The sequence below is a fragment of the Miniopterus schreibersii genome (genome assembly GCF_964146895.1).
Source record: "Miniopterus schreibersii genome assembly, chromosome: 8".
Lineage (NCBI taxonomy): Eukaryota > Metazoa > Chordata > Mammalia > Chiroptera > Miniopteridae > Miniopterus > Miniopterus schreibersii.
In genome coordinates, this window is record NC_138109.1 from 24027316 (window position 1) to 24040762 (window position 13447).

General features: G+C 55.6%; 1 protein-coding gene across 2 annotated transcripts; it reads right to left on the reverse strand.

Moving 5' to 3' along the window:
• Positions 1-600: 600 nt before the first annotated feature.
• Positions 601-6053, reverse strand: EDN2 (endothelin 2; the record flags this gene model as incomplete). Of its 2 annotated transcripts, XM_081144388.1 has the most annotated exons (5): positions 601-1204; positions 2782-2880; positions 3831-3953; positions 5428-5584; positions 5908-6053. In XM_081144388.1, the coding sequence occupies 5 exons, from the start codon at positions 5969-5971 to the stop codon at positions 1111-1113; spliced, it is 537 nt and encodes a 178-aa protein (XP_081000514.1). In that variant the 3' UTR covers positions 601-1110. The 2 variants fall into 2 exon arrangements, with proteins under 2 accessions (XP_081000514.1, XP_081000513.1); XM_081144387.1 differs by lacking the exon at positions 5908-6053 and having other exon boundaries at positions 5428-5678.
• Between the last annotated feature and the right edge of the window lie 7394 nt (positions 6054-13447).

A 13447-nucleotide genomic window follows, 5' to 3' on the forward strand; every position in this document is an offset into this window, starting at 1 on the left:
AGAGCCCTGGGCATCTTCAGTCAGAGGAGTGTTAAGCCACCTCTAGCAGAACTTCATCCAAGGCCCAAGGTGAGAGACAAGGCCAGGGCCAGGCCATGGCTCCACCGCAGCACCCGTCACTGGCCACGAGAACTGCACACGGCCTTCACTGGATAGGTTGTTCTGGGCCTTCTGGCAGCCCCTGGGGGCACAGGGCAGATGGAGCAGAAGTGAGCCTCGGCTCCTTCTGAACCTGCTCCTGAGAAAAGCCTGGTCTGAGAGGAACGGAGGTCCTGGAATCCTGGATGTCACAGCGACAAATGGCTATCTAGGCACATGATAGGCAAAAGCCCAGAGAGGGTGGGTTAGCAGCCAAGATGCCCAGCAACAGCATGAGGAGTAGAACCCAGGCCTCTGGCCACCTGCCTCTGGCCCTTTCCTCCCCCTTCCTGTTTCCCCCTAACTTCCAAGCAGCCCCTTCCCAAGAAGAGCCTCCTACCCCTGGCTCAGCCAAGATGAAATGCCAGAGTACCTTTCATTGTTTATTACAAACACAAGTTTGCCGGCAAATAATTGAAAGTCTAAAAAAATACATTACAATAAATAAGTGGAGTTATCCAAGTTCTTAGAGCAAATAAGTTATATACAGATAGGTAAAGCAGTACAGGCCCCCTCACCAGGAGCGTCCTGAGGGCATTGAGGGCACAGGACTCTGGGGAGGGAGAGCTGGAGGGGACAGATGAAGGGGGCAGACACCAGCCATTGGCTGGCTTAGGCGTGAGCGTCCATCACTGTGCGTTGCTCCTGGTTTGTAGCCAACAGACAGGATACCTCTCAGGACATGGCCTCCAGGTTAGTTCTTTTCAGCAGGGATGTGGTACCAGAGCCAGAGTGGGAGGCTGCTCTGCAGCCTGGGAGCTGAAGGCTTTTCTGGGCAGCGTGAGGGCTCGGAGCTGCCTTGAGGGGTCTCCCTCACTTCCCTCACTAGGGCGGGGAGACCATAGCTTGTGCCAATCCCAGCAGGTGGGTTTCCAGGTCCAGGAACAGGTGGAGAGTCTCCCTGCCCTGGGCTGCCCCTCTCTTCCCATATCCACACAGGCTTCCTTCCCAGAGTTTCTCCAGCTTCCAACACTATCTCTTCCTGCGCCCGGAGTGTGTAGGCTTGGACTTCTTTGTTGCCTCCTGCTGTCGCCTAGCGAAGCAGATCTTGGCAGAAGAAATGTCCCTGGAATCAAGAAGGGTCAATTTAGCATCTCAGGAGATATGGACAGCCCAAGAGTACCCTGTGAGAGGCAGCAGCAATAGGGACTGTACCCCTTAATCGTGGCTGCCTTGGGGTCAGAAGGTGGCCACTGACCCTGAAAACAAGGTCTGCCCATCAGTACGAGCTCAACCAGGCCTAGAAGCTTCTTTGCCCACAAGGGATTGGACGAAGCTGATGTTCAACATTAAATGCTGCTGCAATGACTAGACGGCCAAGAACAGCCCAGTTTTTATGTCCCAGGACCTGCCTTCCTACTTCCACACCTTGGCTCACGCCATCCCCTCCAGGCTGCTCACCTTCTGCTCTCCCCCAATCCACCTACTACAGTTCCCATTTTTCAAGTTCCAGATGAAGGGGATCCAACCCAGATTCATATGGGTCCTAGCTGCCCTTTGAGCCTGGCTGAGACCCTTGCGGGGACTTGTGTCATTCAGGTGGCCTCGTCCTGGCTCAAAGCATTCTAGCTTGGAAGCTAGGAGGCTGGCTTCAGTTCCAGCTGTGGGAACTTGGGCAAGTGTCTCAACCTCTCTGAGCCCCTGTCTGGGTCTATAAGATAAAACTGCCCTGAACTGTTGTAAGGAGGAGCACAGGTTGGCTAAGCAAGCTCTCTGCCCACCCTGAAGGGCCATGCCCTCGCAAAGTCTTATTTTGACTTTTTTCATCCTAAGACAATTCCTAAGTATATGCTGGGTCCTGCCTATCTCACCACCCTGTCTTTTCTCCTCTGTTTCTGTCTCCCCACAAAGATAGGAACCCCTTTGGAGCCATACTGGGCCCCAGCACTGGCTGGTCTAAGGAGCCATCTGGGACAGAGGCAGGAATGGCTAATACCCCCAGGGCTCCCACTGGGGGCCAGGCCCTACTTGAGGCGCTTCATTATGTCTAATCATCTGACCTCACCACAACCCATGAGATGGGTAGCATTGTTGTCCCTATTTCAAAATAGGAACTTAAAGCACAGAGAAGTTAAGTGACAAGCCTAAGGTCACAAAGCTTGTTTGTGGCAGGGCCTGGGTTTAAATCAGGCAGATCTGGCTGGAATGCTGCCCCTTGGCCACTCTGCTGCATGGCCAGATGTGGGGCTTCTATCTCAAGTCAGTTTGGTTGGACAAACATTCAGGGGCACCTTCTGTGTGCCAACACTGGGGCTGAGCTATACTAAGGCCACCATGGGAGGGATCCATTCTGGGATGGGGGGAAGGAGCAGGCTGGGTAGTTGGCTCCTTTGGACCCCAGCATATGGGAGATGCTTGATTCAGACACAGGCTGAATGAGCACCTGTGGTCCTTTGAGAGTCATGAACCTTCAAACTCTCTAAAGAGTCTACTTCCAGGCATAGTGGCTAAAAGCACGGGCTCTGGAGTCAGCCAGATGCCAGACTGCTGTGTGACCTTGGGAAAGTACCTTCACTTCTCTGAGCCTCAGTTCTCTTAACTGTCCAATGGGGGTGCAGTCCTGCCTCTTATAGAAAATAAGAGAAATGTGAGGAAATGTGCAAGGCATACAGGAGGCACTTGGTCAGTGCAGGACCCCTTTACCTTAGCAGCTGCAGGAGCTCTCCTGCAGTGGTCCATGTCTTGCCAGCCTTGAACACGTCTGCTGGGGACCCAATGCCTGGGTTTGCCATGGCTTCAGCCCTGAATGAATAGCATTAGAGCCTAAGTGAGGGGCTGTCCAGGACTCGGAGGCCACCTGGCTGCAGGCCCAGCCCAGCCCCCACCCTACCTCCACCTGTCCTCAGGAACAGATCCATTTCCACCCCTGTGCACCTGGCATCCTTCCTTTCTCAGGCAGGGTGGGGAAAACTGAGCTACTGGGAATGTTCTTAGCTTCAGAAAGATGCAGCTGGGTGGCTGGCTTTCTCAGAATCCAGCCACCTGCAGCTGAGTGTGGCCATTTGCAGGGGAAACTGAGGCAGGGGTAGAGCCACAGCTTGAGTCTCAAAGGGGTTTTATTGTTAACTGTCATAGGAATGGAGGCTGGGATTGTGAAGCCAGGTTCTGCTTTCCCCAAAGCTCCAAGTGGAGGAGGGAAAGAACAAAGTTTCCCACTCTTTTACAGATGGAAAAACTGAGGCCCAAAGAGTTTAGAGATTTGCAAAGCACCCCCGCCCCCCCCAGCAACTCTGTGATGACCCTGGAATAGTGTTATGGTCTCCCAATTCCAGGTGTTACTTCTCCATTGAGAAAGCTTCAAAGTCTCCTGAGCCTCAGGTCTGAATCCAAAGCCCTGTGGACTCGGTCAGACAAGCCAAGGCTGAAGCCCAGCTCTCCTTCTGACCAGCTGTGTGGACTGACAGGACAAGCCTTGTCTCCTTTTGGGGTCTGGGAAGAATCCCTCCTGCACAGGAGTGAGACATGGTGCTCTCAGAAGCCCCCAGAGCTGGGCAGTGGGAAGGACTCAGGGGTGACTGGTTCCCTGCGGGAAGCGACACTGCCCATGGACCCAGGGCCGCCTATGGGCCCCTAGGACCCTGCTCCCCCTCCCCCCATTTGCTCCTCTGCTGGTTCTCCCAGACACCTTGCTGTCCAAGGCAGGCCCAGGCTAGCAGCCACCCCTGGCCCCTGCAGGCTGGGTGCCCACCTACCAGGGCCTTTGATGGCAGAAGGTGGCACAGGCAGGGTCTCTGGCACTGGAGCATTCACAGCGCCCTGGCAGAGAGCGGCGCCGGCGTCTTGGCGGGTTTCCCAGGCCGTAAGGAGCTGTCTGTCTGTGGGCGGGCAGCCAGCAAGGTAGTGATGTAGGGTGGAAAGAGAGGGGGGAGAGAGAGGAAGAGGGAGGAAGAGAGGGAGGGAGGGAGGATTAGATAAGTCACTACCATTGGTAAGCAGGGACTGTCTACACTGCACACTGGGATGGCCACGAATGCCACTAGGGTGGCAGCCAAAGGTGACCAGCCCCTGACTTCAAGAAGTCCCACCACAGGCTCTTTACTAGGTGCCAGGTAGCCCTGGACAAGACTCAAGACCCTTCCCCATTTTGGGCCTCTGCACGGCCTATCCCCCAAGCCCAGGGAGTCCTCCCAGTGCACCCTCTCCAGACAGGAACTTGAGATGATAGAACCAGGCTGTCCCCTTGTTCTCAAAGAAGGCCCTCAGCTTACCCTGGAGGAGGGGAGGAAATACCATCTCCCAGAAGTAAACACACAGGTTCACAGTTAGCTGCCCCCACCTGGTCCCCACTTGTCTAGAGGAGTGACATATATGTCTTAGAGTTTTGACTTAAAAATGGTGAGTGTGTGTGCCTGCACATGTGTGTATGAGACCAGGTGGGACTGACTTCAGATCAGAGTCTAGCCAAGGCGGGTCGAGGGCAGGGCAGGGGCCCTGTGGCCGGTTGGACCAGCACCTTCGGATGCCAGAGCTAATTTTAGCTGGTGCGGCTGAGGTTGTAATGACTCCAGGTAGACCCGGCAGGCAGGGACTGGCAGGGTTCCCACCCTGAGCGAATGTTTGAATGTGGATTAGCTCCACACACGCTTACGTGCCGGGCTTCTCTTGTCTTTGGCAATTTGGGGAAGGGAAAAAAACACAAATGCACACAGAAACTTCAGCTTGAAGTATGCAGTGGCCCGGAGGCAGTGCGGGTGCAGACAGAACAGACAGCACGGGCCCCCACCCTGGCTCCACCAGGTGACAAAGGGCAGGTTTCTCATCTGTCATTTGGGGACAACAGCAGTATCTGCCTCAGGGGAGGATTGGAGGGGTTCCTGAGATAATCATGCACGAGCGTGCTTGGCATAGGGCCTGGCACAGTCGAGACATGGGCGCTGTCATTAATTGTATTATTCTTAGAAGATCATGCTGAGGCAGCATGGCAGAGCGGGTGTGAGCTCTGGCATCCACCGGACCTAGGATGGAGCTTGCACCTACCACCTTCTCTTTTCTGTGTGATCTTGCAGAAGGCACCTAACCTCTCTGAGCCTCAGTACCCTGACCTGGAAAATGGAGCCAACATGTTTTTCCCAAGCTGTTGCGAGAATTCTCATGAGACACCCTCTTTATTGCTCAGGCAGCCTCCACATGGGAGTTGAAACAATAACTGCTAACTATTGATATCAGCCCAGTGCTCCCATCTGGAGGCCCAGGGAGAGCTGTACGGTGCCCAAGGTTTCCCAGCGTGCCAGTAGCCCCTGCCCCTGCCCCCACTCCTAGCAGCCCGCCTGGATCCCCACGGTAGCTCACCCGGGAGTGTTCACCCAGATGATGTCCAGGTGGCAGAAGTAGACGCACTCCTTGTCGAGCCAGGAGCTGCAGGAGCAACGCCGAGGCCGCAGGTGGGAGCCGCCGGCATGGGGCGAGGGCATTGGCTGCTCCTGGGTGGCAGCAGCCTGGCCCTTGCCTGCACGCACAGGAGGGAGAGAGAGGTGGAGAGGTGGGTCAGGATGCCTGGCACAGCTGGAATAGGGGGACCCGACAGACTCCTCCTCCTGCATAATCAAGGAAGTTGGCACTTTCATGGCTCTGGAGCTCCGGGCCAGCCCCGGGAAGCCTCAGCAGCTGCCCTGTGCAGCAGCACCTCTGAGCTGGCAGGGCCCCCTGCCGCTGCCGCTGGGCTCCCGCCCCGCATGCCCAGAGCTGGCTGGTGGGGCACCGAGGTCTCCAGGGGGAGACACCGCTGAACAGACCCGGGGCTGCTGCAGCAGGCGAGGCCGGATGGCTCACCTTCGTGCAGGGCCAGGAGCAGGGCCAGAGCGACGGAGCACCAGGCAGTGGGCACAGCAACCATAGCGGTGGCGGACCGGAGCAGGGAGCAGGGAGCGCGCCTGTTGCCTGCGTCCTGTTGCCAAGCTGAGCCAAGCCGATAGCTCATTGCCTCGGTGCCCTGGCTGCTTCTTATAATGAGGCACTTCCCCGCCCCTGCCCCAGCCCTGCCGCACAGCGCAGCGCAGGCAGGGTGGAGGGCCGTGAGCCAGAGACAACGCCTCCTCCCGGGGCGTCTGGCCAGTCCCAGCCTCCAAGGGGGGGGAGGGAGAGGGGAGGGCAGAGGCGAGAGAGAAGGCCCAGCTCCTCCCACTGAGCTTGGAGTACTCCGGGAGTGCCCAGAGTGCGGAGGCTCCCCTGCAATCCCTAAGGGCTCCTCCCAGTCCCTAGAACTTCCTCAAATCACCCCCTAAAGTGCCCAGGGCCCCTGCCCCACTCTCTCTGTGGCTGCTCCCCAGGTGTTGTCTAGAGCTAAGAGTTTGAAAGGGGAGCAAACCTGCCCTCTCCTTGGAGAGACCCTGCTGTCTTGCCAGCCAAGCGGAGGGTGCCCTTTCTACGGTGCAGGAGGTGAAAAGCCTGCTTATGGCTGTGTGGCCCTGGGCAAGTCAGAGCCCTCTCTGGGCCTGTTTCCCTCAGTGAAGGACACAGCCTACCCCTGACCTCTGATCAGCCTGGAGCTGCCTCATCTCTACCTCACCCAGGAAGTACCTCTCTCCCCTCTTCCCACCCAGGAACAGGAGTTCTGGTCCCTTCTTGAACAGGTTCAACTGTGCAACCATGGCCAAGGGTATCCATCCTGGGTCTCAGTTTTCTTGTTTGAAAACAAAGCCAAAATGGGGGGTTCTTAATGTGTTGTTTCCCAGGCTCCATTGAGACTAAGAAGGGGGCTTCAGAGTCCTTTCCAGAAAGATGCCCTGTGGGCCCTCATAAAGTGCCCCTTGAAAGGTCTCTTGTCTTGGATGTGACAGGATGTCTTGGCTCATCTCAGTGGCTATTTTCTGCAAAAAAGGCCAGGTGGTGGTGGGTGCTTCCTGAGGGCTCCTACCCATTTGCTGGCTCAGAAACCCGGCCTTGCTAGAGGTAAGAAGGGGGCGGCACTGGTGTTGAGCCTCTCCTCAGAGAACCTGTCTCCAGGCACAACAGGAAAGGCCCTTTTATTTCTCAGAAATCCCAGGCTCTGGTGCCTGCCTGACTCATGACATTGAGCTTATCTCCCCAGCAATCTTGAGGTAGAGAACTCCAGAGAATCCAGGGCCTGGAGCTGCCTGGCACACAGTAGGAACACTCTAAGTGAATGAGTTCTGAGGGAGGGGGAATGAATGAATAAATGCCTGGCTTTGAACTGGGGAAATTGGGTCTGCCAGGACTCAGGCTGCCCAATTTCTAGTTCCTGCGTTCAGAAGCAATTTTGCATTAGACATTTATGAAGGGGGAAACAGGAGACCACAAAGAAACAGGCAGTCTTGGTTGTTCATTGAGTGTATCCAGAGCACGCGTGTGTGTACGTGTGTGTGTGTGTGTGTGTGTGTGGTCGTGGTAGAGAGGAGCTGAATGGAAAGAGGGAGAGACCTGTCAGTGTCTTCTTCCTTCCCTGCCAGGCTGGGTCAGGCTTCAGTGAAAGCAGGAACAAACATTCCTGGGCACCTACTGTGTGCTCAGAACACTTTCATTTCCTCTTCATCACAGCCCAGGAGGCAGCTGCTTTATCTGGTATCAGCTCCACGACTGGCCAGGAGGAAATGGAGCCTGGCCAAGGTCGCACAGCCCGTAGGTGCAGAGAGGGCTCTGGAACTCAGATCTCTTTCTCCGTCAAACCAGTGACTCCCCGTGTAGTGCTCACTGCCTTCCCCCGCATGGCCCTCTCCAAGAATTTAGAAGAGTATTTCTGGAATGAGGTGAGCAATACTTCCAGTCATTTCTATTAGCCTCTGAGAGAATATGAATACAGAATTAAGCAGGGTTAGGATGGGGGTAGGAGGTGCATCAAGAATTCAAACCACCGAACCGTGAAGAGAAGAAAGCAGCAGAAGCAGATCAGCGGGAGACAGAGGGGCCAGGAGGGGAGGGAGCGGGCAGGAGGCAGATAGAGATGGGGGGAGCCCCCCCCAGCAGGAAGCAGCGCGGCGGGGAGAAAGGCTCGGACCCAGGAAGGAAAAGAGAAAGACCATCCCGAGCGAGAGGAAGGTTCAGCCGGCTAATCTTTACACAACCGCAAAGTGCCTGCTCAGGACAATAGGGAGCTGGAGGCTTGAGTCTGGGAAACATAATAGAAGAATTAAACGGACCAGGAGGCAGGATCCCTCTCTGGTGTGAAAGGAGGATGACAACAGGCCAGGGGCCGCCGCCCAGCCTGGCAGGGTCAGTGCAGGGAGCTGTGCCCGACTCCAGTTTCCCTTCTTCCCTGCCCTCTGCCCGGGCTGGGCATACAGGGCTCTGTGAAATGGAGAGGCTCGGCTCAAGGAACCTGAGCAAGCCCAGGTATTAGGGGGAAAGCATTACGGAAACGGGGCTACGTCACGGGCAAGAGTTAAGTTTCCAGGCAGAGAAAATTAAGCTGAGTTAAAAATAGCCAGCCCCGGCCCCCTAGGACCCTTAGTAGGCCCTAAACCTTCACCTCTGCCCCTCCCGGCTGGCCTGGCTCCATGGCCCCCCCACCCCATTGCACTGGCCCCCACCAACTGCCCCAGTCAGCTGCCCTGCTGATTTCCCCAACCCCACCTGGCCCTGCTACCTGCCTGGGCTAGTAAAGGCTGCAGGTCGAGGGGCAGGGACTCCCTGAAGGTCACATCAGGATTTGGGGGGTTAGTTTTGCACACAAAGTAATATGCTCCACTTTTGCTTGGTGCCAGCTCAACCAAGAGGGAGAGATTTGCTCCGGCCGTGTGTTGATTTGAGCTTCGTTCCTGTACATCAAAAGGTGTGGGTTCAATCCCCAGTCAGGGTGATGAGAGGCAACCAATTGATGTTCCTCTCTCACATCTATGTTTCTCTCTTCCTTCCCCTTTTTTCTAAAATCAATAAACATATTCTCACGTGAGGATAAAAAAAAAAAAAAAAGGTAGAGATTTGTGGGGAGGGCAGCTGGCAGAAGAGGGCAGTTGAGGCAGATTTCTGGGTGAGACGCTGGGCTAGAAATCGCCCTCTGGGAATCCTCTCCAAACCTCATTTTCTGGATGAGATAACTGGTCTAAGAGGAGCAACGTCTTCAAGACAATGATGGGGCCAGACATGCTCTCTTGGCTTCTGATCCAGCCCCATCCTTTCTTGCACAGCAGTGAGGCTCTCCCACGGGTCCAGGTTGAGCCCGAGACTCTGGGTCCATTTGGGAACGGCTCCCAAGGACCCGGGCACTGGGACAGGGCTAGGCCATCTGCCTGCATACCCCAAAGCTCTATCGCATCTGCACTGACGGCAAATATGGGTCCACCGGGCAGCTGTCCAGCAGCCAGGGGGCTGCATGGGGTAGAGGGTGCCCAGGAGCGGGGATTAAATGTCCTGGTGATGCTGTCCCACAGAACAGGCATGGGTTGGAGCAGGTGGCTGGTGCAGCGGGAGCAACAAACTTTTGTCCCAGTTCCTGTTCATGCTGTGTGGCCTTGGGCAGTCCCATTCTTTCCCTGGAAAACTTTCCTGTCTTCCCACTGACCCTGAGGGGCACTCTCAGCATGGACAGCCTATGACTAACAATCACTCTGACTGAGTTTAGAGCTCCCCAAACTTGGGCCCTGTAGACTGTGCTGTAATTGTGACTCCCAGCTTGGGACCCTCCGCTCTCACCTCCGGAAAACCAGTCATTTCCCCCTTGCCACCTGGCCCCTCCAGGTTTCAGGAAGTTCTGTTTGCAGCCCTAATGGAAGGGACACAGTGCCTTGGTCACAGGCACATACCGTGCAGGCGGCTTAGTAGAGCGAGCAGCTGGGAAGATGGGGCTGGCTAGGGGGCGATGTCTGGAGCCCCAGGGAATGGGGGCTGGGGAGGATATCGCCCTGGAGCCAGCCTGGGTTGGGGATTTAGGGACTGAGGGAGTTCAGACATTCCCATCAACACTTGTCCCCAAGTTATGTCCCCAAGGCTGTGAGTCAAGGCTGCCCCTACTAGGGCCTGGGTACACTCAGCCCCAGGGCCTCTTTCTGGTGGGTGGTCTGGGCCTCTTGCCATCAGCCACAGCTCACCCTGAACCTGCAGGGCCTGACACCACCCACACCACTGTCCCACATGGGTCTCCGCAAGGGCAACCTCAGCCTTGCAGGACCAGCTCCCTGGTCTCAACGGCTTCCCCCAGAGGACACCCCCTTATTAGTTGTTCTCCTCCCTCCACCTCAGCCTACTTGGAAAGATTTATATCTCCCGCATAAACTGTGCTTTTAAAGGAATAATTCATGTGCCTGTTTGTTATTAATCTAAGGGTAATCAGAACAAGGTCAGCGAGGCCCACCAAACTGCTGGAATTTCAGCCGAGAGCAGGTACTGTTCAGTCCAGGCACCGTGTGAGTCCGGCTGGACGTTTTGAAACGAGAAAACCAACTCAGGGACTGGGCATCCACTATGGAAGTCTCTGAACTCAGAATTTTTGACTTACCTCCAAAGAGCAAAGGGCCCACTTAGCCTTTTAGGGGCGTGGGGTAAACACAGACTTCTTGAGTAGTTAATATATTCTAAGCCCTGTGCTAAGTGATTTACATACATTACCTTCTGTCACAACATACCTGAAGAGGTGGGTGCCATAATTAGTTCCTATTTTATAAGTGAGGAAACAGGCTCACAACTTGCCCAATGTCTAAGCCAAGGCTACAAAGCAGACCTGTGTAACTCCGAAGCCCTAGCCCTGAGCCCCAAGTGCCTCCAATGTGTTCTCTCAACTCTCTAGCCTGTGGGAAGCCCTCCTGCAGCATCTTGTCTCCAGGGGTCCCTTCCCTGCTCTTACCAGGCAGAGCGCTCTATGCAGGCTGGGAAAGTGGGGAGCTTAGGAGCAGAGGTAGCTTCTCACCTGCATCTGTGGGAGCCCTCACTCCAAAGGCAAGAGCAGCAGGCAGCCTTGCCCGCAAGGCGGTGGCTGAGGCTTGGTTCCAGCTGTGAGGTAGGTATGGACAGTCCATTCTCATTTTGCCGATGTCCACAACAGACCTGGGAGGCATGCTGGGCTCATGAGTCTCACTTTACCTGTGAAGGCTTTCCAGATAAGATTCTCACTTTGCAGAAAAGGAAATGACTTCCTCAGTGTCACACAATGAACAAGAGGCAGGGCTAGAACTTTTCCCTATCTTTATCTGCTATGGGGCCAGCAGCCTCTATCACACATACCTAACAATCCACCCATCTATCCATCACCCATCCATCCACCGGTTCGACTTCCCATGTCCATATCCATTCATCTATCCTTCTGTCTTTCTTCCCGCCCATCCACCCATCACCTAACCTTCTAACCACCCTTCCATTCTCCATCTACACGGCCAGCCTCCCATGCATCGTCTTCCTTCATGACAGATATGATTGGGGGTTAGAAGGTCCAAAGCTTGGAGGGTTTTGAATGGCATGTTATACTGTCCTGAAAACACTGGGTTATTTCCTGCGAAGACATGTGCTTCCCCACTGACGATGAGCTCTCTGAGGCATGGTCCTCTCTAGAATCCCCACCCCAGGGCCCAGCACAGGCCTGGGCACAGGGTCCATGCCCAATGCAGGAGTGAAATGGACAGACAAGGATAGAGCCTGCCTGTGCATAGACACCCCTTCTGAGGAGGGAGGTCTAGGTCCCTTTTTCTGCCTGATACCATCTTCAAACTGTTCTAACGGGAAAGAGTTGAGATAAACTTTAAGGAAAAAATCAGACAGGCAGCCGGAGAGGGAAGGACCTTTGGTCTATGCCTAGATGAGGAACCCAGGTCCAGGGGGTGGAAGAGCCTTCCAGAGGCTGCCTGGCCAGGCCTGGATCCAAGAAACCCAGAATAACTGGACTCTTTTCTCTCTGAGGTCTAGGCCCCTGCACTCGGAGGGGCTGGAACCCCAACCTTCTCTTCCATCCCACCGTCACCACCAGCCAAGACATGTAGCTGGTGCTTTTTCAGTCACACCCACTCTGTTGCTTAGAACCCATGTTTTCCAAGGCACACCCAGCGCCCCACCAGGAAGCCGCCTTTCCCCTCTGGGAAGGGGTGAGCCACCAGGAGGCTGGGCTGTGCAGAAGCACAGTATTTCTTTCTAGAAGTAAGTGTCAACTAAAAATAAGTGCCTGGTGCCTATGTCATCAGGGTAACTTGGTGCCTAGCAGGTAGGCAAAGCCTGGGGTTTCCGAGTCATTTTGGCTGATATCCTGAGCAGAGGTGTGCCTGGGATACCTCCTGGCCTAAAGGCCTTGGCCTTCCCCCACAGCTCTAGGGAATCTTGAGCCATGAATGACCCAGGAGGGGCACAGCTAGGCTCTGGTAGGCAGGAGGGAGGTCAGGAGCTGAAGCCGCTGCCTGGGGCTGGCTTGGGATGTGGGGGTGAGTCAGGGGCCATCCCAGCCCTGGAACCTTTGAGGCTCAGCCGATCCGGCTACCAGCTTCAAAGCTCTGTGACTCAAGCCTGAATCCCACCTCCACTCCTATCCTCCTGTGGACAAGTGTCCAGCACTGGGCCAGGCCAGAGTAGTGTAGGGCAGGGGTTGGCCAATCTGGGGTCTGTGTCTGTTGCTCCCTAGCCATGTGACCAAGGACACACCTCTGTTTAACCTTCCTAAATGTCAGAGGCCTCATCTGTCAGAGGCATCATAGAAGAAAACCCCACGTCCCAGCTGCTGAGAGGTTTATGGCAAGGCCAGCGGAGGTCCGGCCCACTGTCTGGCATGGTGGGAAGGGCTCTGCTAGGCAGCCTCTGTCTTCCCTTCCTCACCCCGGGCTGCAGGTGCGTGTGGGCCTCTCAGTGAAACACGCTCTGGGGAGGAGAGTGTGTGTGTGTGTGTGTGTGTGTGTGTGTGGTGGTAGTGGGGGGCAGGGTTGCACAACATGGGCCAGATCCCCGTGAATGGCCCCTCCACTGCTCTGGGTCACACAGTCCCTCCTAGGGGTGGCATGCCGCCACCCCGGCTTGCTCCACTCAACCACATTTGCTGTGGCACACTGTACAATGCCACACCAGACAAGAAGTTACTGAGGTTGGGCCAAAGCTGCTTTCCTAAGAACACCAGGCTTTGGTTGGAAGTCTGCAGCCGGGACCTGGCCTGGTGTCAGGGTAAAGTGTCTCACCAAACCCTAATGCCCACCCTGGCATCGGGGCTGCTTGGGGTCTGACTCTGACCCACCTTCCCTTCCTCATCCCACCAACACTGACCTGGGTGCCCAAGGCTTTAGCCCACAGGGCACAGGGCTGGTCACTCTCTGGATACGCTACAGGCTTTCTTGCCTCCATGTCTCTGTGCAAGCTGGGGCCTCCCAGGCTCCTTCCATTCTTACTTGATTTATGCCGCCCATCTTTCAAGGGCCACCTCCCCCAGGAAGCCTTCCTAATTCTACCTAAGACATGA